The 27,936-nt window shown below is 43.0% G+C and overlaps 1 protein-coding gene across 1 annotated transcript; it reads right to left on the reverse strand.

Annotated features, from left to right (window-relative positions):
- On the reverse strand, positions 1-27,712 carry mbd4 (methyl-CpG binding domain protein 4). Its single transcript, XM_072582784.1, is given in 8 exon segments — positions 1-551; positions 16,008-16,111; positions 17,691-17,840; positions 18,920-19,054; positions 19,147-19,224; positions 20,457-21,250; positions 27,428-27,639; positions 27,641-27,712. Coding segments are annotated over 8 exon segments (1,599 nt in total). The 5' UTR covers positions 27,689-27,712; the 3' UTR covers positions 1-473.
- Positions 27,713-27,936: the final 224 nt, after the last annotated feature.

Here is a 27,936-nt window from a genome sequence, read left to right on the forward strand (position 1 = left end):
TCAGTTTCAATGTTGTATTTCAGGAACATTATGTTTGAGAACAGAACCAACAGCAACATGGCCAGAAAGTTTGGCTAACATAATTCTGATTTAAAATCAGATCTACAGCCTTGTTTTCATTCAATGTCCAACTTCTTTTAAGATAGTGAGAAGCAGGATTCTCGGTGACATTTTTCATCCCTGATCCCAACCCTCATTTTTCTTATTGAAAGACATAATGAGACTAATTGGAGCACATGATGAAGATCAGCTAATTTTGCACTTTTAAAACTACTGCCACTTGGCTTGCCATGATTGACACTGCTCCAAGAAATATCATTATCCACCACTGCAAGGTACTAATTGCTGGGTCTGCATTTCCGTAATAAACAGAGTGCACATATCTCGCCTGTGCATTAATCATACCTCAGAGTTATCAGGCTGCAACAAATTCCAACTAATACACTTTATGAGGAATCAGCAGTATTGAGTGGTTAGGACAGGCCCAACAACTCCTGATTTGCCCAAAGCCATTCCCAGTACTTGTTGAGTTTGTGATCTTGAGGCTGCACCTGGGGAAACAAAAGCAAAGAAAAAAACATGAATGAGCAGAGAATGTGCTCACACACTTTCAGAGCACTTCTGTTTTTGTGCGTTTTGAGTGTAGTAAGAAGGTAGTTCAATGCGCAATTCAACATACCCAGCTGTTACAGTCTTGTCACTGAGTAGAGGCACAAAGATGAGACTTGGCATGTTTTCACAGGGTGCCTGATTTGGAATTGGAATTGACTGAGCCTTTACAATAATTGTTCAGTTATTGTTATTCAGAATTCTCTCTCGATCACTAGCTGTTTGGCTAATCTTGCTATCTCAAGAAACACTCAAGTTACCTCCAGACCAAGGAACAGGAGGACAGACTGAATATTTTTTCCCACTTTGTGTGTTTTCAGTTGAGATTTACTGTTGTTTTACAAATGTGACAACTGGACAGCATTGGATAGACTCAAACTTTAACAGGTGGAATATATTGCCTGATGCTTGTTTTTATTTTTTTAGTAGATGTAACGTGGTTGTCACAAAATACCAGGCTCAGAATTAAACCAGTGAAAGGGGTTAGTCTAAAGGACTGGAGAGAATCACAATGAATCATAGGCAAATATGAACAAATGATTGACAAAAATGGAAGAAATGATAAACAGCATGTCAAAATTGTGCCATAGAAATTGCAAACATAGCATTAACAAGTGACCAGAGATATTTCCTATCCAACCTGTTCAGTCACTATTACACTGGGTGAGTAGTGAAACACTTGTTAAAGAGTGACTCTATACAATATACTTGGTATATTATGCGCGCAAAAGATTTTAAAAATGTATCCTTTTATCGCCTCTCCCTTGAAATTGTGCTTGTAATGCATCTTTGATTTGTCAATTATTGGCTGTAAATTGCTTGTACTTTTTCTGCCTTTCTTTTAGCCTTTTTGAACACCCAAAAATCATCCTTTTGATTTTCTCTGCTGCAGGAAAGTAAATTAGAAAACCTGAGGAAATAGCTTTGTGTTTTTGAGTGTCCATCCACAAAGATGGCTGATAAATATCACTACTTCAAGGTACTTTATTGAGAAGCCCATAACGTGAACATAGTATTCTAAACATGTCAGGAGCATCTGCCTTTCCTGAGTCTATCATAGCTTCCTGGTTGTGGTTTGCATTTTATTTCTTGTTATAAACCCAAAATTCCTTTGCTTTTTTACTCCAAATAGCTTCTTCATTGCCTAACAATTTTAGGATGTCTACATCCCTTTGTTTCTGAATTATGTTGTAAAATCTACATACAAATTTCCATTCTGTATTCTGCATCAATTCATGCATTGATGATCAAACTGAAATAACTCCATAGGGGTAGTCTGTTATGAAGTCACCCTTTTATTTAAACGTGTGGAGAGTCCTTGACAGTGATCCAGCTCTCAGAGTGAACAGCATGTCTGACACCCCTTTTTATCTGTCAGCCATTGCTCGCTGATTGGACCAGATTAACAGTCCCAATCAGGGAACTCATATTCGACGAGGTCCATTGGCTGACCTTGTTATTTAACTACATCCCTCCCCCTCTGAGTACAAGGACGGAGTCGAGTTCTTTTTTTTGTCAAGCTTCTCCTGGACCAATTTCGCACCAAATCAGGTTCCCTTGGCTCTGCCTTGGATACAGGCAGTGTCTAATGCACAGTAGCTTGCCTCTTGCACCCAGAGCATGTTGAAAGAAAATTCATTCTCTTCTTCAGGCCGCAATGGTGTCAAGGGCCGACATTCACTGTGTTCATCTCAGATTCTGAAGTATTTTCAATATTTGACAGAGAGGGAAAATCCATGGGTTCTGGCACAGTTGGTATAGATCAGATTTAACCTGGTGCACAGTCTTTTCCCCGTTAGTAACTATGCAGGAGGCCTTCCTATAGATGCATGAGGGGGGCTCCTACAATCAAATAGGAACTGGGGCAGTTTGGTATCGAGAGAAACTGTAGGCCAATTCTTTGAGATTGCCTTCAAACTTTGAACTGCTCTTTGCAACAGACCATCAGATAATGGATCGTCTGCAGCTGTCCTTATATGCTGAATACCATTTGACCTAAGGAAATACATGGATTCAGCAGGGACAGAAATGGATGTTGCAGGTTGCGGGGTTTAGATGTTTCAGTAAGGTCAGGGAAGTTGGTAAAAGAGAGGGAGGTGTAGCATTGTTAGTCAAGGACAGTATTACGCTAGCAAAAAGGATGCTTGATGAGGATTCGTCTACTGAGGTAGTACGGGCTGAGGTTAGAAACAGGAAAGGAGAGATCACCCTGTTGGGAGTTTTCTACAGGCCTCTGAAAAGTTCCAAAGATGTAGAGGTAAAGATGAATCTGGATAGGAGCGAAAGTAACAGGGTAGTTGTTATAGGGGACTTTAATTTTCCAAATATTGACTGGAAATACTATAGCTCGAGTACTTGAAAAAGTATGGAGACAGGCCAACAAGGGGCGAGACCACATTAGATTTGGTACTGGGTAATGAACCCAGCCAGGTGTTAGATTTGGAGGTAGGTTAGCACTTTGGTGAAAGTGACCACAATTTAGTTATCGTGGTCGAGTGTGGTGCTGGAAAAGCACAGTAGGTCAGGCAGCATCCAGGAGCAGGCGAATTAACGTTTCGGGCATAAGCCCTTCATCCCTCCACATTTCGGTTATGTTTACTTTAGCGATGGAAAGTGATAGTATATACCCCAGGGCAATAATGGGGGAAAGGAAATTACGACGCGATTGGGCAAGATTTAGGATGCTTAGGATGGGGAGGGAAACTATAGGCAATGGGCACAATTGAAATGTGCAGCTTGCTCAAGGAACAGCTACTGCGTGTCCTTGATAAGCATGTACCTGTCAGGCAGGGAGGAAGTGGTCAAGTGAGAGAGCCGTGGTTTACTAAAGAAGTTGAATCTTTTGTCAAGAGGAAGAAGGCGGCTTATGTTAGAATGAGAGGTCAAGGATCAGTTGGGGCGCTTGAGAGTTAGAAGTTAGCCAGGAAAGACCAAAAGAGAGAGCTAAGAAGAGCCAGGAGGGGACATGAGAAGTCTTTGGCAGGTAGGATCAAGGAAAACCCTAAAGCTTTCTATAGGTATGTCAGGAATAAAAGAAAGACTAGAATAAGATTAGGGCCAGTCAAGGACAGTAGTGGATGGAGTCTGAAGAGATAAAGAGAGCCACTAAATGAAAATGTTTCATCAGTATTCACACTGGAAAAAGACATTTTGTTGAGGAGATACTGAGATACAGGCTATTAGACTATAGAGTCATATTGGATGGGATTTATCCTAGGATTCTCTGGGACACGGGGATGAGATTGCAGAGCCTTTGGCTTTGATCTTTATGTTGTCATTGACTACAGGATTAGTGCTAGAAGATTGGAGGATAGCAAACCAACCCAACCACCCCGTGGCTGAACACTTTAACTCCCCCTCCCATTCCGCCAAGGACATGCAGGTCCTTGGCCTCCTCCATCACCAGACCATGGCAACACGACATCTGGAGGAAGAGCGCCTCATCTTCCGCCTAGGAACCCTCCAACCACAAGAGACGAATGCAGATTTCTCTAGCTTCCTCATTTCCCCTCCCTCCACCTTTTCTCAGTCCCAACCCTCAGACTCAGCACCGCCTTCTTGACCTGCAATCTTCTTCCCGACCTCTCCGCCCCCACCCCCTCTCCGGCCTATCACCCTCATCCTAACCTCCTTCCACCTATTGCATTCCCAACGCCCCTCCCCCAAGTCCCTCCTCCCTACCTTTTATCTTAGCCTGCTTGGCACACCCTCCTCATTCCTGAAGAAGGGCTTATACCCGAAACGTCGATTCTCCTTCTCCTTTGATGCTGCCTGACCTGCTGCGCTTTTCCAGCAACACATTTTTTAGCAAATGTTGTTCCCTTGTTCAAGAAGGGGAGTAGAGACAAGCCTGTTAATTATCGCTCAGTGAGCCTTACTTCGGTTGTGGGTAAAGTGTTGGAAAGGATATAAGAGGTAGAATTTATAATTATCTAGAAAGGAATAATTTGACTAGGGATAGTCAACATGGTTTTATGAAGGGTAGGTCGTGCCTCACAAACCTCATTGAGTTCTTTGAAATGGTGACTAAGCAGGTGGATGACAGTATAGCGGTTGATGTGGTGTATATGGATTTCTGTAAAGCATGTGATAAGGTTTCCCATGGTATACTATTGCAGAAAATACAGAGACATGGGATTCAGGGTGATTTAGCAGTTTAGATCAGAAATTAGCTAGCTAAAAGAAGACAAAGAATGATGGTTGATGGGAAATATTCATCCTGGAGTTCAGTTACTAGTAGTGTCCCGCAAGGATCTGTTTTGGGGCCATTGCTGTTTGTCATTTTTATAATTGTCCTGTATGAGGATGTAGAAGGATGGGTCAGTAAATTTGTGGATTACACTGAAGTCAGTGGAGTTTTGGATTGCGAAATAGAACGTTGCAGGTTACAGAGGTACATAGATATGTTGCAGAGCTGGGCTGAAAGGGGACAAATAGAGTTTAATGTGGAAAAGTGTGAGGTGATTCACTTTGGAAGGAGTAACAGGAATTCAGAGTACTGGGCTAATGGTAGTGTGGATGTCAGAGAGATCTCAGTGTCCTTGTGAATAGATCCCTGAAAGTTGCCACCCAGGTTGACAAGGTTGTTAAGAAGGCATACAGTGTGTTAGCTTTTATTGGTAGAGGGGTTAAGTTTTGGATCCATGAGATCATGTTGCAGCTGTACAAAACTCTGGTGCGACCACACTGGGAATATTGCGTACAATTCTGGTCGCCGCATGATAGGAGGAACTTGGAAGCATTGGAAAGGGTGCAGGGGAGATTTACCTGAAGGTTGCCTGGTATGGAGGGAAGGTCTTGTGAGGAAAGGCTGAGGGATTTGAGGCGGTTTTCATTGGAGAGAAGATGCTTAAGAGGTGACTTAATAGAGACATACAAGGTAATGAGAGGATTAAATAGGGTGGACAGTGAGAGCCTTTTTCCTCTGATGGTGATGGCTCGCACGAGAGGACATAGCTTTTAATTAAGGGTGTTAGATATAGGACAGATGTCAGAGGTAGGTTCTTTACTCAGAGAGTAGTAAGAGCATGGAATGCCCTGCCTACAACAGTAGCAGACTCGCTGACTTTAAGGGCATTTAAATTATCATTGGATAAACATATGGATAATAATGGAATAGTGTACTTTAGATGGGCTTCAGACTGGTTTCACAGGTCAGCGCAACATTCCCTGCTAGTAAACAATTCCCTGCTCTACTCAAATTCCCTGCTAGTAAACAATGGCCTGTTGTCTGTGATAAATACTTCTGGAGTCTGAATGTTGCAAGATGTTCACAGTTTTTCTATCATTGTCTGCGTGTTTGATGAATAAAGCCTACACATGTTCATAACACTGAGCCCATGGTAGTCAAGTGCAACCAAGTCCAGGGTTTATCTGACCATTCCCACTAATGTAGGGGAGCTGCTGGCAATAATGTTTGTCCTTGTTGGCATTCTGGGCACTGCCCCACTAATGCTGTATGTGTGCATTCAATCCTGGCCACCATATATAACTTCTTGACAACATTTTCATTTTGGAAACCCCTGGTTGACCCTGGTGGAGTTCACCCAGTATTTGGCTGTGACCTTTGCTCGGGACAATCACTTCTGCTGCCTATAATTATATGCTGTCCTCTACTGCGATCTTTCCAGGTCCAAAAATGTTTCAATTCTGGTTGTGATAGACTTCTAGTTTCCCCCATCACCACCAGTTATTTGAGTTTTGCCAGGAATGGATCTTATTGTGTCCAAAGTCTGATATTGCCGGCTGTGACTGGAAGTGTGTCAGGAAAATTGAAAACTAATCCAGATTCTTCCAATGGCATTACCACCAGTCTCTCGTCTGCCAGCAGGAGGCAGCTCATTGCATCCACATTGACTTCCTGGATGTTAGTCCGACTTGTAATTAAGTAATAACTTGAACTTATGAGAGCTCATTGCCTCGTCCTCTTTAAATTGACCTACCGAGGTTTACCATCCGTTATTATATCAAATTAATATCTGTAAAGGTATTGGTGGAACTTCCTGACTCCAAATATGGACTAAAGCTTCCTTCTTTCGCTGGGCAAATTTACGCTCTGCATTAGCCAAAGCCCTGGACATAAACACTGGGCATTCCTCTTTATTGGGCCACCTATGAGCTAATATTATCCCAGTGCTATATGGGGAGGCATTGTATGTCAATACCTGATCACAACTGGGATCACAAGACCATAAGACATAGGAGCAGAAATTAGGCCATTTGGCTCATTGAGTCTGCTCCACCATTCAGTCATGGCTGATTAATTTCTCATGCCCAATCTCCCACTTTCTCCCTGTTACCTTTGATCCTCTTGACAATCAAGAACTATTTATCTCATTTTTAAATATACTCAATGACCTGGCCTCCACAGCCTTCTGTGGAAATGAATTCCGTAGATTCACCACTCTCTGTCTGAAGAAGTTTCTCCTCTTCTCTGTTCTAAAGGGTCTTCCCTTTGGGTCCTAGTCTCTCCTGCTAATGGAAAAATCTTCTCAACATCCACTCTGTTTAGTCCGTTCAGCATTCTGTAGGTTTCAACTAGGTCCCTGCTCAGCCTTTTAAATTCTGTTAAGTAGACATTCAGAGTCCGCAAACATTCCTCATATGTTAAGCCTTTCATTTGTGGGATCATTCTTGTGAACTTCCTCTGAACACGGTCCAGGGCCAGAACATACTTCCTAGGTATGCGGCCCAAAATTACTCACAATACTCTAAATGTTGTCTGACCACAGCATTATGAAGCCTCAGAAGTACATCCCTGCTTTTATATTCTACTCCTCTTAAAATAAATGCTGACACTATATTTGCTTTCCTAACCTGCAAGTTTACCTTGACAGAATCCTGGACTAGAACTCCCAAGCTTCTTTGCGCTTCAGACTTCTGAGTTTTCTCCTCTTTTAGAAATTAGTCTATATTTTTATTTTTACTACCAAAGTGCATGACCTCACACTTTCCCACGTTGTATTCCATCTACCACCTTTTTGCCCACTCTCTTAACCCAAGTCCTTCTGCAGCCTCCCCACCTCCTCAGTATTACCTGTACTTTTATCTATCTTTGTATAATTGGCAAAATAGCCAGAATGTCCTCAGTTCCTTCATCAAGATCATTAATGTGTAAAGCGAAAAGTTGTGGTCCCAACACTGAGCCTTGCTGAACACCAATTGTCACTGGCTGTCAACCTGAGAAGGGCCCTTTTATTCCCACTCTCTGCTTCCTGCCAGATTGCCAAACTTCGATGTTGTGGCTATTACGGAGACATGGCTAGATCAGGGACAGGATTGGCTGTTGCAGGTTCCAGGGTTTAAATGTTTTAGTAGGGTCAGAGGTGGGGGTAAAAGAGGGGGGGGTGTGGCTTTGCTTGTCAAAGATAGTATTACAGCGGTGGAAAGGAAGATGGATGAAGATTTGCCATCTGAGGTAGTTTGGGTTGAGGTTAGGAATAGGAGAGGTGAGGTCACCCTGTTAGGAGTCTTTTACAGGCCTCCTAATAGTCCTAGAATTGTTGAAGAAAGGATTGCGAAGATGATTCAGGAGAAAAGTGACAGTAATAGGGTGATTGTTATGGGAGACTTTAACTTTCCTGATATTGATTGGGAAAGCTATAGCTCAAGTTCGTTAGATGGGTCAGAGTTTGTGCAATGTGTGCAGGAGAGTTTCCTGACACAATATGTAGATAAGCCAACAAGAGGTGAGGCCATACTGGATTTGGTTCTGGGTAACGAACCAGGCCAGGTATTAGAACTAGAGGTAGGTGAGCACTTTGGGGACAGTGACCACAATTCGGTGATTTTTAGTCTAGTGATGGAGAGGGATAAGTGTGTACTACAGGGCAAGAGTTATAGCTGGGGGCAGGGAAATTATGATGCGTTGAGGCATGACTTAGGATGTGTGGATTGGAAAAGTAGATTCCAAGGCAAGAGCGTAATTGATATGTGGAACTTGTTCAAGGAGCAACTATTGAATGTCCTTGATAAGTACGTACCTATCAGGCAGGGAGGAAAGGGTCGTGTGAGGGAGCCGTGGTTTAATAAGGAGTTGGAATCCCTTGTTAAATGGAAGAGGGCGGCCTTTGTAAAGATGAGGCGTGAAGGTTCAATAGGGGCGATTGAGAGTTATAAGGTAGCCCGGAAGGACCTGAAGAGAGAGCTAAGAGCAGCAAGGAGGGGACATGAAAGGTCCTTAGTTGGTAGGATTAGGGAAAACCCTAAGGCTTTCTATAGGTATGTTAGGAATAAAAGAATGACTAGGGAAGGAATAGGTCCAATCAAGGATAGTAATGGGAAGTTGCGTGTGGAGGCTGAAGAGATTGGGGAGGCGCTGAATGAATACTTTTCATCAGTATTCACTCAGGAACAGGACATTGTTGTCGATATGAATACTGAGGCACGAATAAGTAGAATGGATGGCTTTGAGATATGTAGAGAAGAGGTGTTGGAAATTCTGGCAAGGGTGAAAATAGATAAGTCCCCTGGGCCTGATGGCATTTATCCTAGGATTCTCTGGGAAGCAAGGGAGGAGATTGCAGAGCCATTGGCCTTGATTTTTGTGTCCTCTTTGTCGACAGGAGTAGTGCCAGAGGACTGGAGGCTAGCAAACGTGGTTCCCTTGTTCAAGAAGGGGAGTAGGGATAATCCTAGTAACTATAGGCCAGTGAGTCTCACTTCTGTTGTGGGCAAAGTCTTAGAGAGAATTGTAAGGGTTAGGATTTATGCACATCTGGATAAGAATGATGTGATCAAGGATAGTCAGCATGGTTTTGTGAAGGGCAGGTCGTGCCTCACAAACCTTATTGAATTCTTTGAGAAGGTGACAAAGGAGGTAGATGAGGGGAAAGCGGTAGATGTGGTATATATGGATTTTAGTAAGGCGTTTGATAAGGTCCCCCATGGTAGGCTACTGCAGAAAATACAGAGATATGGCATTGAGGGTGAGTTGGAGGTTTGGATTCGGAATTGGCTCTCTAGAAGAAGACAGAGGGTAGTAGTTGATGGCAAAGGTTCATCTTGGAGTGCCGTCACTAGCGGTGTTCCGCAAGGATCTGTTTTGGGACCATTGCTGTTTGTCATTTTTATAAATGACCTGGAGGAAGGGTTAGAAGGTTGGGTGAGCAAGTTTGCGGATGATACGAAAGTCGGAGGAGTTGTAGACAGTGAGGAAGGATATGGCAGGTTACAGCGGGATATAGAGAAGCTGCAGAGCTGGGCAGAAAGGTGGCAAATGGAGTTCAATGTAGCTAAGTGTGAAGTGATTCACTTTGGTAAGAGTAATAAAAAGATGGATTACTGGGCTAATGGTAGACTACTTGGTAGTGTGGAAGAGCAGAGGGATCTTGGTGTCCATGTACACAGATCTCTGAAAGTTGCCACCCAGGTAAATAGTGCAGTGAAGAAGGCATACGGCGTACTGGCTTTTATTGGTAGAGGAATTGAGTTCCGGAGTCCTGAGGTCATGCTGCAGTTGTATAAGACTCTGGTGCGGCCGCATCTGGAATATTGTGTGCAGTTTTGGTCGCCATACTATAGGAAGGATGTGGAGGCACTGGAACGGGTGCAGAGGAAGTTTACCAGGATGTTGCCTGGTATGGTAGGAAGATCGTATGAGGAAAGGCTGAGGCACTTGGGGTTGTTTTCTTTGGAGAAAAGAAGGTTTAGGGGTGATTTGATAGAGGTGTACAAGATGATTAGGGGGCTAGATAGGGTTGACAGTGAGAACCTTTTTCCACGTATGGAGTCAGCTATTACAAGGGGGCATACCTTTAAATTAAGGGGGGGTAGATATAGGACTGATGTTAGGGGTAGGTTCTTCACTCAGCGAGTCGTAAGTTCATGGAATGCCCTGCCAGTAGCAGTAGTGGACTCTCCCTCTTTATGGGTATTTAAGCGGGCATTGGATAGGTATATGGAGGATAGTGGGTTAGTGTAGGTTAGGTGGGCTTGGATCGGCGCAACATCGAGGGCCGAAGGGCCTGTACTGCGCTGTATTCTTCTATGTTCTATGTTCTATCCATGCGAGCACCTAGCCTCGAACACCATGGGGCCTATCTTACGGGGTCCAAATCGATGTGTTTGTTGATAGAGCTCTGGTTGGAATGCTATGCTTCTAGGAGCTCTCGTGCGTGTCTCTGTTTGGCTTGTCATCACCAACCCAAGGAAACCTAAACACAAATAGAAAGTGGGTCACTAACACCAGTGCTTCACCGGAGGCTCGCTGATGTTACTAAGTATGGTGACGAAACATCTGAAAATAAACCTTCCAGCTCAGCGAGCAAACTTACGTCCAGAACCTCAACCTGAGTTATAAATCTTCTCAAAGCTCGCTAATATCCTACTCCCTATCTTTTAGCCAACTTTAATCCATGTTGCCAAGGACTCAACTATTCCAAACATTTCTAAATTGCTAACCAGCCTGCTACATGGCACCATACCAAATCCTTTCTTAAAGTCCACATGTATAACAATGACAGCATTACCCTTATTCACTGCCTGTGTCACCCCGTCAAACAACTCAATTAAATTTGTCAGACATGTCCTGCTCTTGACAAAGCCATGTCAAGTATTCACTTGTTTTTTCTCTAAGTACATAGTCATCTCATGCGACATTATGGCCTCCATCAGTTTCTCACTATTGATGGGTAAAAACAAGACTGCAGATGCTGGAAACCAGATTCTGGATTAGTGGTGCTGGAAAAACACAGCAGTTCAGGCTGCATCCGAGGAGCAGTAAAATTGATGTTTCGGGCAAAAGCCCTTCATCAGGAATACAGGCAGAGAGCCTGAAGGGTGGAGAGATAAATGAGAGGAGGGTGGAGGGTGGGGAAAAAGTAGCATAGAGTACAATAGATGAGTGGGGGAGGGGATGGAGATGATCGGTCAGGGAGGAGGGTGAAGTGGATCGGTGGAAAAGAAGATAGGCAGGTAGGACTGGCACAATGTGGACTTCAACAGTTTCCTCATTTCCCTTCCCCACCTTACCCCAGTTCCAAACTTCCAGCTCAGCACTGTCCCCATGACTTGTCCTACCTGCCTACCTTCGTTTCCACCTATCCACTCCACCCTCCCCCCCGCCCCGACCTATCACCTTCATCCCCTCCCCCACTCTATGCTACTTTTTCCCTACGTCGATTTTACTGCTCCTCAAATGCTGCCTGAACTGTGCTTTTCCAGCAGCACTAATCCAGATTCTCACTACTGATATCAAATTCACAGGTCTGTAGTTTCCTAAGTTAGTCCTTGCCCCTTTCTTAAACAACAGCGTCACACTTGCATTCATTCTGTGATCAGACAGGCCGCGAAAGTTTTGTCAATGGCTCTGCAATTTGCTCCTGTACCACTCTTAGCAATGCAAGATGCATCCGATTCAGGTCTGGTGACCTCTCCACTTGGAGTGCCGGCAGGCTTTTTAGTGTCACTTCTTTATCTATCAACACCCACATTTTCAACAGGGCCCTATTGTGACCATTCTTTAATTTGGTAAAAATATGTTGCATTTACCCACAAAATCATCGAGAAATCTTTCAAGCAGAGCTATATAACTAATTTGGATTGTCATCACCTCTTCAACAGAACTCAGAAAGTAAAGGATATTTCAAACAAGTGTCAAGATGCTACAGTCAGGAGGGCACAACAACATCTTTTTCCTCAGGCGGCTTTGGAAATTCGGCATGTCCATAAGGACAGATGCACCACAGAAACCATACTGTCCAGGTTCATAATGGCCTCGTACAGCAACCGCTCCGCCCAGGACCTTAACAAACCACAGAAGGTTATGTGCACAGCCCAGATCATCCATTGACTTTATTTACAACTCTCACTTCTGAGGAATGGCTGCCAACATCATCAAACCCTGGTAACCTTCTCCTACAACCTCTTCCATCAGGCAGAAGATACAGAAGTTTGAACGCATGCACCAACAGGTTCAAGAGCAACTTCTTCCATGCCATTATTAGACTGATGAATGGACTCTCTAACTTCAAATAATATTGAACTTGCTTTACACACTGCATGCCTCACTCTATCTAAGCACCCTATGATCTGCATGTCCTTGCTTCCTATGATCTGCCCGCACTGCTTGCAAATAAAGCTATTCACTGCACTCCCATACATGTGACTACAATAAATCAAACCAAGTCCTGGCAGCCCCACAGAGGGAGGGGGAGGGGGAGAGGGGGAGAGAGAGAGAGAGAGAGAGAGAGAGAGAGAGAGAGAGAGAGAGAGAGAGAGAGAGAGAGATTTATCCTTTTGCCCTCCACACACCCTGATATGCATCTTAGCCTGTTCACTACGGGCTTTTCAGGCTTTATAACTGTGGTTGAAGGGAGGGTGTGATTCATAAGGCTAAAGTACACTTTACAAAAAAGGTGCTTCTGACAGAACAAGACCCATTACTGATCTTTCTGCTGTTCTGCTCTGCAGGACCAATGTAAACTGTGGTTCTCCTAAAAGCACCTAAGGCTGGGACACTATCTAAGCAGGGGGTTAACCTTCCTGACTTGTATCATATAGCTCAAGGGTTGGACGTGGTGCTAAGCAATAGTGTTACTGAATTATTGGCACTGGGATAGTCGCCTTAATTCACAGGATTGGAGATGTTGGGGCTGGCTGTGTTTCAATCTCTTTCAATGCCTACACTCCCAGTTTTCAATGTATAAACTAATCCAGATTTTAAACCAGTACATTCATTTGAAGTGTCAGTGTGCCAGGTGGAATAACGACGGTAAAGGCCTCTTCAGGCACAACTGCTGTAGTGAACTAATGCCCAAAATATGAGAAGGATATGCTGATAGGGTGAGCTGAAGGGAGGCTCAAGGTTTGTATGGAGCAGTAACACAGACATGGACTTGTCACCATGAGTTGCCAGTTTTTTGCTGTAAATTATATGCAAGTTGCCAACTCCATTCATCATTGCTACATGTATGTTACATAGAAAAATACAGCGCAGTACAGGCCCTTTGGCCCTCGATGTTGCGCCGATCCAAGCCCACCTAACCTACACTAGCCCAATAACCTCCATATGCCTATCCAATGCCCGTTTAAATGCCCATAAAGAGGGAGAGTCCACCACTGCTACTGGCAGGGCATTCCATGAACTCACGACTCGCTGAGTAAAGAATCTACCCCTAACATCTGTCCTATACCTACCACCCCTTAATTTAAAGCTATGCCCCCTCGTAATAGCTGACTCCATACGTGGAAAAAGGTTCTCACTGTCAACCCTATCTAAACCCCTAGTCATCCTGTACACCTCTATCAAGTCACCCCTAAACCTTCTTTTCTCCAATGAAAATAGCCCCAAGTGCCTCAGCCTTTCCTCATACGATCTTCCTACCATACCAGGCAACATCCTGGTAAACCTCCTCTGCACCCGTTCCAGTGCTTCCACATCCTTCCTATAGTATGGCGACCAAAACTGCACACAATACTTCAGATGCGGCCGCACCGGAGTCTTATACAACTGCAACATGACCTCAGGACTTCGGAACTCAATTCCTCTACCAATAAAAGCCAGTACGCCATATGCCTTCTTCACCGCACTATTTACCTGGGTGGCAACTTTCAGAGATCTGTGTACATGGACACCAAGATCCCTCTGCTCATCCACACTACCAAGTATCCGACCATTAGCCCAGTACCCCATCTTTTTGTTACTCATACCAAAGTGAATCACCTCACACTTACCCACACTGAACTTCATTTGCCACCTTTCTGCCCAGCTCTGCAGCTTATCTATATCCCGCTGTAACCTGCCACATCCATCCTCACTGTCAACAACTCCACCAACTTTCATATCATCTGCAAACTTGCTCACCCAACCTTCCAGCCCCTCCTCCAGGTCATTTATAAAAATGACAAACAGCAATGGTCCCAAAACAGATCCTTGCGGAACACCGCTAGTAACTGCACTCCAAGATGAACCTTTACCATCAACTACTACCCTCTGTCTTCTTCCAGCCAGCCAATTCCTAATCCAAACCTCCAACTCACCCTCAATGCCATACCTCCATATTTTTTGCAGTAGCCTACCATGGGGGACTTTATCAAATGCCTTACTAAAATCCATATACACCACATCTACCACTTTACCCTCATCCACCTCCTTAGTCATCTTCTCAAAGAATTCAATAAGGTTTGTGAGGCACGACCTGCCCTTCACAAAACCATGCTGACTATCCTTGATCACATTATTCCTATCCAGATATTCATAAATCCTATCCCTTACAATTCTCTCTAAGACTTTGCCCACAACAGAAGTGAGGCTCACCAGCCTATAGTTACTAGGGTTATCCCTACTCCCCTTCTTGAACAAGGGAACCACATTTGCTATCCTCCAGTCTTCTGGCACTATTCCTGTAGACAACGAGGACATAAAAATCAAGGCCAATGACTCTGCAATCTCCTCCCTTGCTTCCCAGAGAATCCTAGGATAAATGCCATCAGGCCCAGGGGACTTATCTATTTTCACCCTTTCCAGAATTTCCAACAGTTCTTCCCTACATACCTGAAAGCCGTCCATTCTAATTAATTGTGACTCAGTATTCACATCGGCAACAATGTCCTGTTCCTGAGTGAATACTGACGAAAAGTATTCATTCAGTGTCTCCCCAATCTCTTCAGCCTCCACACGCAACTTCCCACTACTATCCTTGACTGGACCTATTCCTACCCTAGTCATTCTTTTATTCCTGACATACCTATAGAAAGCCTTGGGGTTTTCCCTAATCCTACCAACTAAGGACTTTTCATGTCCCCTCCTTGTTGCTCTTAGCTCTCTCTTCAGATCCTTCCTGGCTACCTTATAACTCTCAATCGCCCCAATTGAACCTTCACGCCTCATCTTTACATAGGCCGCCCTCTTCCCTTTAACAAAGGATTCCAATTCCTTATTAAATCACGGCTCCCTCACACGACCCTTTCCTCCCTGCCTGACAGGTACATACTTATCAAGGACACTCAATAGTTGCTCCTTGAACAAGCTCCACATATCAATTACGCCCTTGCCTTGAAGCCTACTTTTCCAAGCCACGCATCCTAAGTCATGCCTCACTGCATCATAATTTCCCTGCCTCCAGCTATAACTCTTGTCCTGCAGTGCACACTTATCCCTCTCCATCACGAGAGTAAAAGTCACCGAATTGTGGTCACTGTCCCCAAAGTGCTCACCTACCTCCAATTCTAACACCTGGCCTGGTTTGTTACCCAGAACCAAATCCAGTATGGCCTCACCTCTCGTTGGCCTGTCTACATATTGTGTCAGGAAACCCTCCTGCACACATTGGACAAACACCAACCCATCTAACAAACTCGAGCTATAGCTTTCCCAGTCAATATCAGAAAAGTTAAAGTCAAAATGTATGTTGAATGTAGAAGCCTTGTTAACAGATAAAACCTTTTTTGACTCATACCTCCTTCCATTCTTTGACACAGAAAATCCTGTAGGAATCATTCCCGTACTTCCCAATACCATGCAGTTCAATCGGATATCTCCATTGTTTGGTTAGGTATTCGTCTGTCACATGGATTACAAAAACAATGTAAACATATTGCACAACATCACTGCAGTAAGTTGAAACATACAACTTGAGGAGAGGGGAAGGGCAATTTCTGGATCAATCATCAAATACCACACATCTTTGCTAAAATGTCATTTTAGTTTCTCACAGGAATACATCACTATGCTATACAATCACCAAACCAAACTATTGAGAAATGTGTATTTGTGGAAAGGACCACTGGAAACTCCTCCTCTCCTACTCTACATCACTTCGTCTTTTTCTATTATTTCGATTACTTTTTAATCCAAATGCTCTGTGGGACATGTGCCAGTCTTCCAGTGACAGATTCAACTCACTGGCAATTGGAACAGGACTCTAAATTATTGTAGACTGCCTGGCTCAAGAGCTGAATTAACTGCCACATACGGGAAGTTCTGAACTTCCCACCACGAGGCTGAAGACTATGTTACAGTATTATTCTATTGTAGTTAATGGCGCTTAGCACCTCATGGATGCCTAGTTTTGAGTTGCTAAATCTGTTTAAGTCGTCTCAGTTAGCCACACAACAAAATGGAGGGTATTCTCAGTGTGAAGGCGAGACTTTGTCTCCATAAGGTGCGCGCGGTGGTCACCCTTACCGATACTGTCAAGGGACTGATGTATCTGCAGCCAGCAGATTATTAAGGATGGAATCAAATATGTTTATCCCTCTTGTTGTTACCCTCACTACCTGCCACAGACCCAATCCAGCAGCTGTATACTTTAGGATCTGACTAGCTTGATCAGTAGTGCTGCTGCTGAGCCAATTTGGTGGTGGATATTGAAATCCCCCATCCAGAGTACATTTGCACCCTTGCCATCCATCCTCAGTGCTTCTTCCAAGTGTTGTTCAACATGAAGGAGTTGATATAATGATATAACTGCATTAAGTGGCACAATGCAAACAAGACCAGCAAAAGATTCTTAATATTGCTGGTTACCATGTGTTGAACAAATTGATTGACCTCACTCATGAGTTAAGGGAAGGTTGATCAAGGGAGCACAAATTGATGTTGGACACATGGACTTTCAGAAGCCATTCAACAAAGTGTCTGACAGGGCACCTGGTAAGATGGTAAAACTATAGGGAAAATGGCTGTAGAGAGATAAAGTTGGTCCAGTCAACAATTAGAGCTGAACGGATGCTTTTCAGAATGTGAGGTGGAAAGTAGAGGCATTCCCCAAGGATTAATTTTAAGTCCACAACTTTTCTGTTTTTATGAACAACTTTGATTCAGGTGAAGGGAATTGCATTATAAAGGTTGCAAATGATACAGAAATTAACTCAGAAATCCATGACTTCATGTCAACACAGACAGAATAACAACATGAGTAGTAGCCTGACAAATGGAGTTCAATGAGAAGAGATGTGAAATGATATCCTTTTGAAAGGGTCAGCATAGAATGGCAGTGTACTACATAGGGCCTCCTTCTTCGCTGTAAATGTCTATGGTTCTCAGATAACAATAACTGGAAAGAATGCAGGTGGATAATTTTATCAACAGACTGAGCAAATAAAGGTAAACACAACAGGGTTAAGTACTGAAATAATACCAGAAAACTTGGTGATAGCTTTTGCTCTCAGCTCATATAAGCCAAGTGGCTTCAGAAGTGCAGCTACTTCTTTCCAATCAGCTACACGGGCAACTTCCGCAGAAGGGTATCTTTCCAGGAAATCCCACAACACAGGAATGGCTTTTTTACCTGATGCAAGAAAAAAAAATATGACCGGAGCAGTTTCAAATTAGTACCTAAATACTTCTGATGATTCAGATACTGGCAGCAAAACTGGGTTGTGGAATGGCACTACAGTATTTACATCAAAGTTCCTAGAAAAGGCAGATTACATACCCCCTCCTTTCTGCCTTAGAAATCCTTTACATTCCATTTTCCACAAAAGCCATATTTGAGTCTGATAATTTGTGTGCAAAATATTTGGCAGCATTTCTGTTGTCCAGTTGTGTGTCACTTTAGAAAATGAATTAAATCATTCAAAATATGTGTTAATAAGTAATGTAGTGTAGTTTGAACTGGGCCAGAGATGAAGTGATAGTGTGCTCACCAGTTGTCTCTTTATAAGATGATTTTGAAACAGATATTGTTCAAGGTGGCAAAATATTCCACAGCATTACTATGATTTATATTAATATATAATGTTATATTTTACTTTGTTATATTTTAATTAGCCTAAGATGATGGTAGTGAGCTGTTATCCTCAATCACTGCATCCTGATGAAGGGGATATCCCTCTCTCCTTTAACTTTTTGGCACACAGCATTAGTTGAGAGAATAAGGGGGTTAGAAAGTCTTCTCCGAAGAATCTGCTCCCTGGCAAATGACACCCAGGATGTGCACAAGTGAACCAGTGTCATCCGACTTCCTGGATTCCTTTTAAGGAGATGACCAGACATCACATGGCATCTATGCCTTCTAACTTGCTCAAAGTGGGTGCAGGGTGCGTGAGTGAGATCAAACTTACCGCACCTAAACACCAGGACTACTTTAAATGAAGTACCTTGGGTTTTACGCATTGTAAAACTGTCCCCATTGGATTCCTTTGTGTCCCTGCGAGTGTTTTCAGAGGGAGTTTCAGATTCTGAGCAATATGAAGGGCTGGTGCATAATTCAGATCTTCCAGAGGTTCAAAATTGTGGGAACATTTCAATTAGTATTGATATTAGTTTCAATTCAACCAGTCAAGAGAACTGTCCGAATAGTAGCTGCAGTTGAATGGCTCATTGCTAACACCCAGTTTTCTCTGTTAACATCAGAGGCTTACTCACCAGAGGTTTTATTCAGAAGTATGGTTGCGATAAGAAGTTTCCAAGGATCATGAAAGAGAGTCTCCTGGACCAGTTTGAATGGGGATCGAGGAGGAATCCACTTGGCAAAGGCTTTACGCCGTGGTGGGCTGGATGCTGCAAAACAAACCAAATGGTCATCTTACTGGTCAGCACCATTTCACAGCACACAACAAGCTTAGACCTGGATAAAGATTCACACTCCATACCTCCTTCAGAATACTTCCTGGAAAAGTATGGACTAGTCTTCCTTTTATCCATCTTCACTTTTGGAGCAGGTTGATTGTCTACTTAAAAAATGAAATCCAGCAGAAAATGAGGAATTATGAGATATCTAGTGTTCCTGATTAAACACAGATACATTCAATTGAAATTTTCAAATCGAAGATCACAAGACTTTTTTGTCAGGCAAGAATACCAAGGTATCAGATGCAGAGGCACAAGAAATGGTGTTGACTTGTATACCAGCCATTATCAAATAAATAGGATGCATCTCCTGCTGTTGTGCAACAAATTTGATGAGCTGAATGACTCAGCTCTGTTCTAATGCAGTAAATTCAAGGGGCCGAGCAGCTTACTCCTCCTCCCATATTCTTCCACAATAGACTTGATTGTCTCCTACTCTATTATCCCAGCTGACTTGCTAGTTTCAGCTTTTGTTCACATCAATATCCATACAGCAAAGTTGCATAGCAGCAAGGTATGGTGGGGGAATGGGTCACGAGAAAGGGCCTATCTACTAAGTACAGAGCAGAGATTTCATCAAAGGCCGGATATTACTTTGGAAAATCAAACACAGATTACTTTGGAAAATCTTGTGTCATCTCCCGACGCCTTTTACAAGGATTTCCATGGCTCAGCAATTAATGACTTTTTTGATGCAGTACATGCAGGGTAGTGGGGGATGGGGTTGGCACATTTGCAGAAATGGAATAGAGTATAATTACATTAGGCTAGTGAGAATAAAGAACAGCTGAGAAACGTAGATCAGAAATTTCAGTTCCAGTTGCTGACCTGTGCTGGGCTGAGTTCACTTACAGCAATTGTTGAGGAAGGATAATTAACCTTAATGTCCCCAGGTTAGGGAGGGGGAAATAGCCTGAGTCTTATTCAATTGCTAAACCACAATCTCTGCACAAGATCGTGAGAAATAGGGGCAGAAGTAAGCCATCTGGACCTTTCAGTCTATTCTGTCATTCAGTAAGAATATGGTTGATCTGACTGGATCCTTTACTCAACGTTCCTTCCTGTCTAAACAACTCTTGACTCCCTTACAGGAATGTGCAGTTTGGAGGAGAACAGAATCGACCCTGGCTATAACATTCTTATTATTAATAGTCTGCCATTCTGTTTTTACTTGTTTTGGAAGAATATCTTAGATGCTGGAAACACAAATCAGTGGCTTCAGCTAGCTGGGATTTTCACTCTTTTTATTCTGCTTTTTGAGAAAATATAACAGAATGAAAAGCAGACACACACATTTATATGTAAATACTTAACTTTACTTTAAATGAAGTACCTTGGGTTTTAAGCAATGTAAAACTGTCCCCATTGGATTCCTTTGTGTCCCTGCGAGTGTTTTCAGAGGGAATTTCAGATTCTGAGCAATGTGAAGGGCTGGTGCATAATTCAGATCTTCCAGAGATTGCGCTATCAGCAGCACTGTCCTCCTTGCTTGACAGTGCCATCTGCCTGTTAAACTTTGATACTTCAGAAACAGATTCTTCAGCTTCTTCCACTTGTACTTCTGGTGATCCTTTGCTTACAAATGCCTGCTCCTTTCGAGACTGCTTTTTGTTGTCTGCTGCTTGCTCTTTAGACTTTCTGCTACCGGCTTTCCTCTTAGCTTTGGAACTTTCTTGACTTCCATCAAGTGGAGTCCCATCACCCAGCTTCTTTTCTTCAGAGGGAGGAAGTTCTTTCTGGTCTGCTTTTGCAGACAATCTTCTTGAACACAACCTCTGCCTGTTAGAGTTTTGCAGTTTTGCACCTTTTTTAGGTTTCTGCTTTGAGGCATTTTTAACCTTTGTCTGCCTCTGCCTTTTACTGCAACCACCCTCGGTTTCAAATCCTTCCTCTCTATCAGGATCTTGCAACACAGTTTGTGGAATGTCAACAGTCAATGTGTTGAAGTCTTGTGTTATGGGAGTGGTGGCCTGTAGCTGACTTGTCTGTTTATCAAGGGTGATCCTTTCCCGAGTAAAGCCACGCCAGAAAACACTAATGTCTTCAGGCTTCAGGTTTTCCTCTCTGGTGCTTCTCTGAAAGTAATTTTTAAGTTCCTTTGAGGATCGAAATAGTTTCCCCTGAGGACTAAACAAAGGAATATGAATGTACATTAAAAACAAAACAGCTTTATCCCCCACAGGAACATTTGCTTCTTCAATTCCTCTCCAATTAAATAATGAAGACTAATTGATTTCCAGTGGCATCAGACACAGGGCTGTCAAGATCAAGACTCGTGTGAAGCAGGGTTATTCTAAACATTTATGTCTGTACTATAATGGAAACTTCCTCTTTAAACCTGTCATATTGTGATAAGACCTGCCTATCAAAATTGAATTTAAATATGATAGGTTGTCGGAATGATCATTATTTGCTCAGTGCCAGTCCTCATTGTATTGTTTTGATGGCACTGTGGGTAAATGGGATGCACGAGCAAATTTAAAACAAAATTCGAAATGCAGTACTAGTTTTATAACAAAATATCAGCTTTATTGTTACTTATTAATCTCAGTTCTTTAATACCTGACCTGAAATAAAACTGAATCAAAATGCGCAAACTTTACTTCTTTAGTCCAGGCTTCCTGATTGCCACTCCTGGAGCAGAAGTGTTTCTCTTCCACGCCTCTATACACAGATCATAGTCTTCCTGATTTGCCCCTCCAAACAGGCCTTGCAGTGGTTATATCACTGTCACCAGTAATCCAGACCCTAGGCTCATATTCTAGGGTCCTAGGTTTGAATCAGTCCAAGCCAGATGGGAAAAAAAATCTGAATTCAATAAAAACCTGGAATCAAAGGTCACTGCCCATTACTGTAAATGCCCATCTTGTTCAATGCAATTAGGGTTAAAAATCTGTCATTTTACTTAGTCTACCCGACATGTGGCTCCCCACCCACAGTAACGTGGTTGAGTGACTATCAGCTGCACTCTGCAATGTCCTGACATGTTATTCAGTTCAAGAGCAAAAGGGCAATGGATCTGATGCCCACATCCCATGAACGAAAAATATTTATAAAAATCTCCCAAGACTACCATCCCACCTGCTGTTGTCTGGATCTCTTGCACTACGAATGTTTAATCAAAAGTTCCTTTCCAATGCTTGACATTAGGAAGAAGGGATTTAAAATTAACAGCAAAGAACGGTGGCACAGTGGTTAGCACTGCTGCCTCACAGCGCCAGAGACCCGGGTTCAATTCCCGCCTCAGGCGACTGACTGTGTGGAGTTTGCACATTCTCCCCGTGTCTGCGTGGGTTTCCTCCGGGTGCTCCGGTTTCCTCCCACATTCCAAAGATGTGCAGGTCAGGTGAATTGGCTATGCTAAATTGCCCGTAGTGTTAGGTAAGGGGTAGATGTAGGGGTATGGGTGAGTTGCGCTTCGGCGGGTCGGTGTGGACTTGTTGGGCCGAAGGGCCTGTTTCCACACTGTAAGTAATCTAATCTAATCTAAACTAAGACTGAAATTGGATACCTTTTAGCTATTGCCATCCTGCAGGAGCAGAACAACTGTGGATAGAAATGGGCAGGTTAAAATGAAAAATGTCACAGTTAATGAACAAGTGGTCACAACCAAGAGGAAGGAGGACAAATTTTATGGACAGAATCCCTAGGAATTTGCTCAATGATTTACATATAGGTTATAATACTTTCAGGTTTGGAAGGCTGGCTGGTTTGCAAGCGGAATTGAACTAAAACTAGCTTGTACCAGGCAAGGAAAAGTCACTTCTTCCTTCTCAATATTCTGCTCTTCCTTCATGCTTTATCTGCCCTTATGTTTCTTAGGTACTTGTTTGAAACCCCGACAGTAACCGCCTGCAAACAGATCATCCACAGAACTATCACAATCAAACCTAGCTCTCCAGATCTAGCATCAATGTATTGGCATTTTTCAGTAAACATTCACCAGACCAATGATCAGAAATCAAAGCCTAGCTGATTTTTCTAAGTCCTACGCCATACTTGAATCCAATTATAGTAATCCAGTGCCACTGAGTGAGCAAATGTAACAAATATGCATTAAACCTGCACCTCATTGAACGGTATAGCTCAGTTCCAAATCTTATCCACTGAACAACAGGAGGAGGCCTAGATATGAGATTATGGAGAGAAGGGGGGCATCACTTAAGTTGAATTAATCTTCTTCACCTGTAGAAATCTTGGGAGATGTCTTATGATGTTTTGATGTGTATGGTAGTAACTCACTCCTTTTCCATCAGGAGTCACATTGCTAGAATTAAAATTAAGTGTATTGTCAAATGTACTCAAGTACATGAGGCAGGATCACAATTCAGTGAGGCAAGACATTAGTAATGCAAATAAAGAAATGGTGGAAGAATTGAACAGATATGTTAAATCTTTCTTCACATCTTGTACAGGGCATAAATAATATCCCGGAAATGCTTAGAAACAAGCAGTGAAAAGGAGGGAGACGAACAGAATAACATAAAATAAATTCTCCTTGTTTCTGTCTTAAAAGGGAGACGCCTTTAATCTTAAACTGTATCTCCTAATTCGTAGAACATAGAACATTACAGCACAGTACAGGCCCTTCAGACCTCAATGTTGTGCCGACCTGTGGAACCAATCTGAAGCTCATCTAACTTACACTATTCCATTTACATCCATATGTTTATCCAATGACCATTTAAGTGCCCTTATAGTTGGTGCGTCTACTATTGTCGCAGGCAGTGGATTCCACACCCCTACTACTCTGAGTAAAGAAACTACCTTCTGATATCTGTCCTATATCCATCACCCCTCAATTTAAAGCTATGCCCCTTGTGTTAGCCATCACCATCTGAGGAAAAAGGCTCTCACTGTCCACCCTATTTAACCTTCTGGTTATCTTATTTGTCTCAATTAAGTCACCTCTCAACCTTCTTCTCTCTAATGAAAACAGCCTCAAGTCCCTCAGCCTTTCCTTATAAGACCTTCCCTCCATACCAGGCAACATCCTAGTAAATCTCCTTTGTACCCTTTACAAAACTTCCACATCCTTCCTATAATGTGGTGACCAGAACTGTACATAATACTCCAAGTACGGCAGTACCAGTGTTTTGTACAGCTGCAGCTTGACCTTGTGGCTCAACCAATAAAGGTTGATAAACCGTATGCCTTCTGAACAACCCTATAAACCTGGGTGACAACTTTCAGTAATCTATGTACATGGACACAGAGATCCTTCTGCTCATCTGCATTACCAAGAATCTGACCATTAGCCCAGTACTCTGTATTCCTATTGCTCCTTCCAAAGAGAATCACCTCACACTTTTCCACATTAAACTCCATTTGCCACCTCTCAGCTCAGCTCTGCAGCTTATCTATATCCCTCTGTAACCTGCAACATCTTTCAGCACTATCCACAACTCCACCCGACCTCAGTGGCATCTGCAAATTTACTAACCTATCCTTCTATGTCCTCATCCAGATCATTTATAAAAATGACAAACAGCAGTGGTCCAAAACAGATCCTTGCGGTACGCCACTAGTAACTGAACTCTAGGATGAATATTTCCCATCCACTACCACCCTCTGTCTTCTATTAGTTAGCCAATTTCTGATCTAAACCGCTAAATTACCCTCAATCCCATGCCTCCATGTTTTGTGCCATAGCCTACCATGGGGCATCTTATCAAACACCTTACTGAAATCCATATACACCACATCAACCACGTTACCCTCATCCACCTGTTTGGTCACTATCTCAAAGAACTCAATAAGGTTTATGAGGCATAACCTACACTCCACAAAACTATGTTGACTATCCTGAATCAACTCATTCCCCTTTAGATGATTATAAATTCTATCTCTTATAACCTCTCCAACACTTTACCCACAACTGAAGTAAGGCTCACTGTTGTTGTTATGGGTGATTTCAATTTTCCTGGAACCTCCTAAGTACAGACGGTTTGGATGGAGCCATTTTTGTCAGATGTGTTCAGGAAGGGTTCCTTACTCAGTCTATAGACAGACCAACGAGGGGAGAGGCCATTTTGGATTTGGTGCTCGGCAACAAGTCAGATCTCAAGGTGGAAGAGCACTTTAGTGAAAGTGATCAAAATTGCCTCACGTTTAGCATAGCCTTGGAAGTGGGAATGGAGCAGTTACCAAGGGAAGATATTTAATTGGGGAAAAGGAAATTATGATGCTATCAGACAGGAGTTGGGAAGTATAGACTGGGAGCAATTGTTCCATAGTCAGGGCACAGCAGACATGTGGAGACTATTTAAGGAGCAGTTGTGGGGAGTGATGCACAAATTTGTTTCTCTGAGACAGGTAAGAAGGGGTAAGATTAAGGAACCTAGGATGACGAGAATAGAGGAGCTTCTCATTAAAAGGAAGAAGGCAGCTAAAAAGGGTGGAGGAAGCAAAGATCTAGCACAGCTTTAGAGGAGTACAGGCTTGCTAGAAAGGAGCTCAGAAATGGACTGAGGAGAGCCAGGAGGGAGCACGAAAAAGGGTTGGCAGGAAGGATTATTGAGAACCCAAAGGCATTTTACTCATACGTGAGGAATAAGAGAATGATCAGGGAGAAGATAGGGCCGATCAGGGATAGCGGAGGGAACTTGTGCATGGAGTCTGAGCAGATAGGGGAAGCCCTAAATGAGTTTTTTGCTTCGGTTTTCACCAAGGAAAGGGACCTTGTTGTGATTGGAACTTTGAGGAGCTGGGATACAGTCTTGACCAGATCAAGATTGATGAAGTTGATGTGCTGGAAATTTTGGAAAACATTAAGATTGATAAGTCCCCAGGGCCAGACCAGATTTATCCTAGGTTGCTCCGGGAAGCGAGAAAGGAGGTTGCTAAGCCACTGGCGAGGATATTTGCCTCCTCAGGCTCCACGGCAGTCGTACCGAAGAATTGGAAGGAGGTGAATGTTGTTCCTCTTTTCAAGAAGGGTAATAAGGAAATCCCTGGCAATTACAGACTAGTCAGTAATGCCACACCTCCCCTTCTTTTACCATCATCTCTGTTCTTCCTGAAACATCCAAATCCCGGAACCTGCAACAACCATGCCTGTCCCTACTCTATCCCTGTCTCTGAAATGGCCACAACATCAAAGTCCCAGGTACCAACCCAAGCTGCAAAGTCATCTACCTTATTCCTGATGCTCCTGGCATCGAAGCAGACACACTTCAAACCTTCTTGCTTGCCGGTGAACTCTTGTGACCTTGAAACCTCATTTATGAACTCACTGCTCTCAACCTCCTGGACACTGGAAGTACAATTTAGGTTCCCATTTCCTGTTGAATTAGTTCAAACTCTGCCGAAGAGCATTAGCAAACTCACCCCACAGAATTTTGGTACACCTCTGATTTAGGTTTAGAGCATCCTATTTGTAGAGGTTCCACTTAGCCCAGAATGATCTTGAAATATCCAGGTATCCGAAACCCTCCTCCTGCTCCATCCCTGTAGCCACTTGTTCAACTCCTCTCCCTCCCTATTCCTCGTCTCGCTAGCACGTGGCATGGGCAATGAACCAGAGATAACAACTTTGTTTGTTCTCGCACTAGGCTTCCACCCTAGCTCCCTGAATTTCTGCCTTAAATCCTCATCCCTTTTCCTATCTGTGTCTATGTGGACCATGACCTGGGGCTGCACCCTTTCCCCCTCAAGGATCCCAAAAACACAGAGACATCACGAACCCTGGCAACTGGGAGACAACACACCAACCGTGAGTCTCTCTAGTTCCGACAGAATTATAATCTCTTCTACAAGGAGAAACCTGCTTTCAGCATTCACCCTGTAAAGTCCCTGCTAGATCTTATATGTTTCAAAAAGATTGCCTCTCATTCTTCTAAACTCCAATGAATATGGGTCCAACTCTTCGTCCCAGGTGTCAAGTCAGTTCGTCTGTGGAATTCGTTTCGGAGAGTGCAATGGAGGCAGAGTTATTGAAGAATGGAACATACCTTCAATCCTTGATCAATCCTTGATTGATGAGGGATTCAAAGGGTTTTGCGATACACAGGAAAATGGTTCACGACTTTAAGGTCACAAGTGTGCAGGTCACAAACAGATCATTTTATCAAGAGATGAAGAAGGCTCGAGAGGCTGAATGTATCAGTCTTAATTTTTTCATGTGTACTTGTGTAAGTCTCGGGTCTGGTGCAGTTTCTGGTGTTAAAAGACTGAGATTAGTGAATTAGTGAGTCGGGTATTTTAGCTGCCTCTAAATTAACTGTAAAAATAATTCATTCCTCCACCATCTTGTGAAAAGATTAAAGACACCAACTGTGTTTTAAAAATAAAAATATCTCCCACCTTACAATGTAAACATCAGATTTTCCTGCTGACTTCCCAGTTTTTCTTTCTTTCACTATTCTCTTCCATCCTTCAGGAAGTTCAGGGTAACAGTCTTGGGCTATTTTATTATCCAAAGCATGAATGATAGGCCCAGTTTCAGACAATGACTGTGTGTTTTCTGTGTTCTCCATTTCAGGGTTTAAGATATTCTCTTTTGATAGTTCCATTTGGGAAACAGTGTTCATTGTTGTTGACCACACCAGAAGGTGATACTTCCATTCGGAAAGTTTCCTTTAAATCCTTTTCCCTGCCAAAAATACAGCACAATTAATTACATTCATATTTTGCTTTCCCCATTTTCAAAAACGTATTTTTCCCACTGGATTTGTACTTATGGGTATTTCAATGGCAATGAAAATGTTATTTATATTGGAGGTATGAGGTCTGTGCAGGCACATTATGGGCAACTTCTGTGCTGCCACAAATGCTCCCTGGCAAAATGTTTCACATAATAGGTAGTCAGAAAC

The sequence above is a fragment of the Chiloscyllium punctatum genome, chromosome 12 (genome assembly GCF_047496795.1).
Source record: "Chiloscyllium punctatum isolate Juve2018m chromosome 12, sChiPun1.3, whole genome shotgun sequence".
Classification (NCBI taxonomy): domain Eukaryota; kingdom Metazoa; phylum Chordata; class Chondrichthyes; order Orectolobiformes; family Hemiscylliidae; genus Chiloscyllium; species Chiloscyllium punctatum.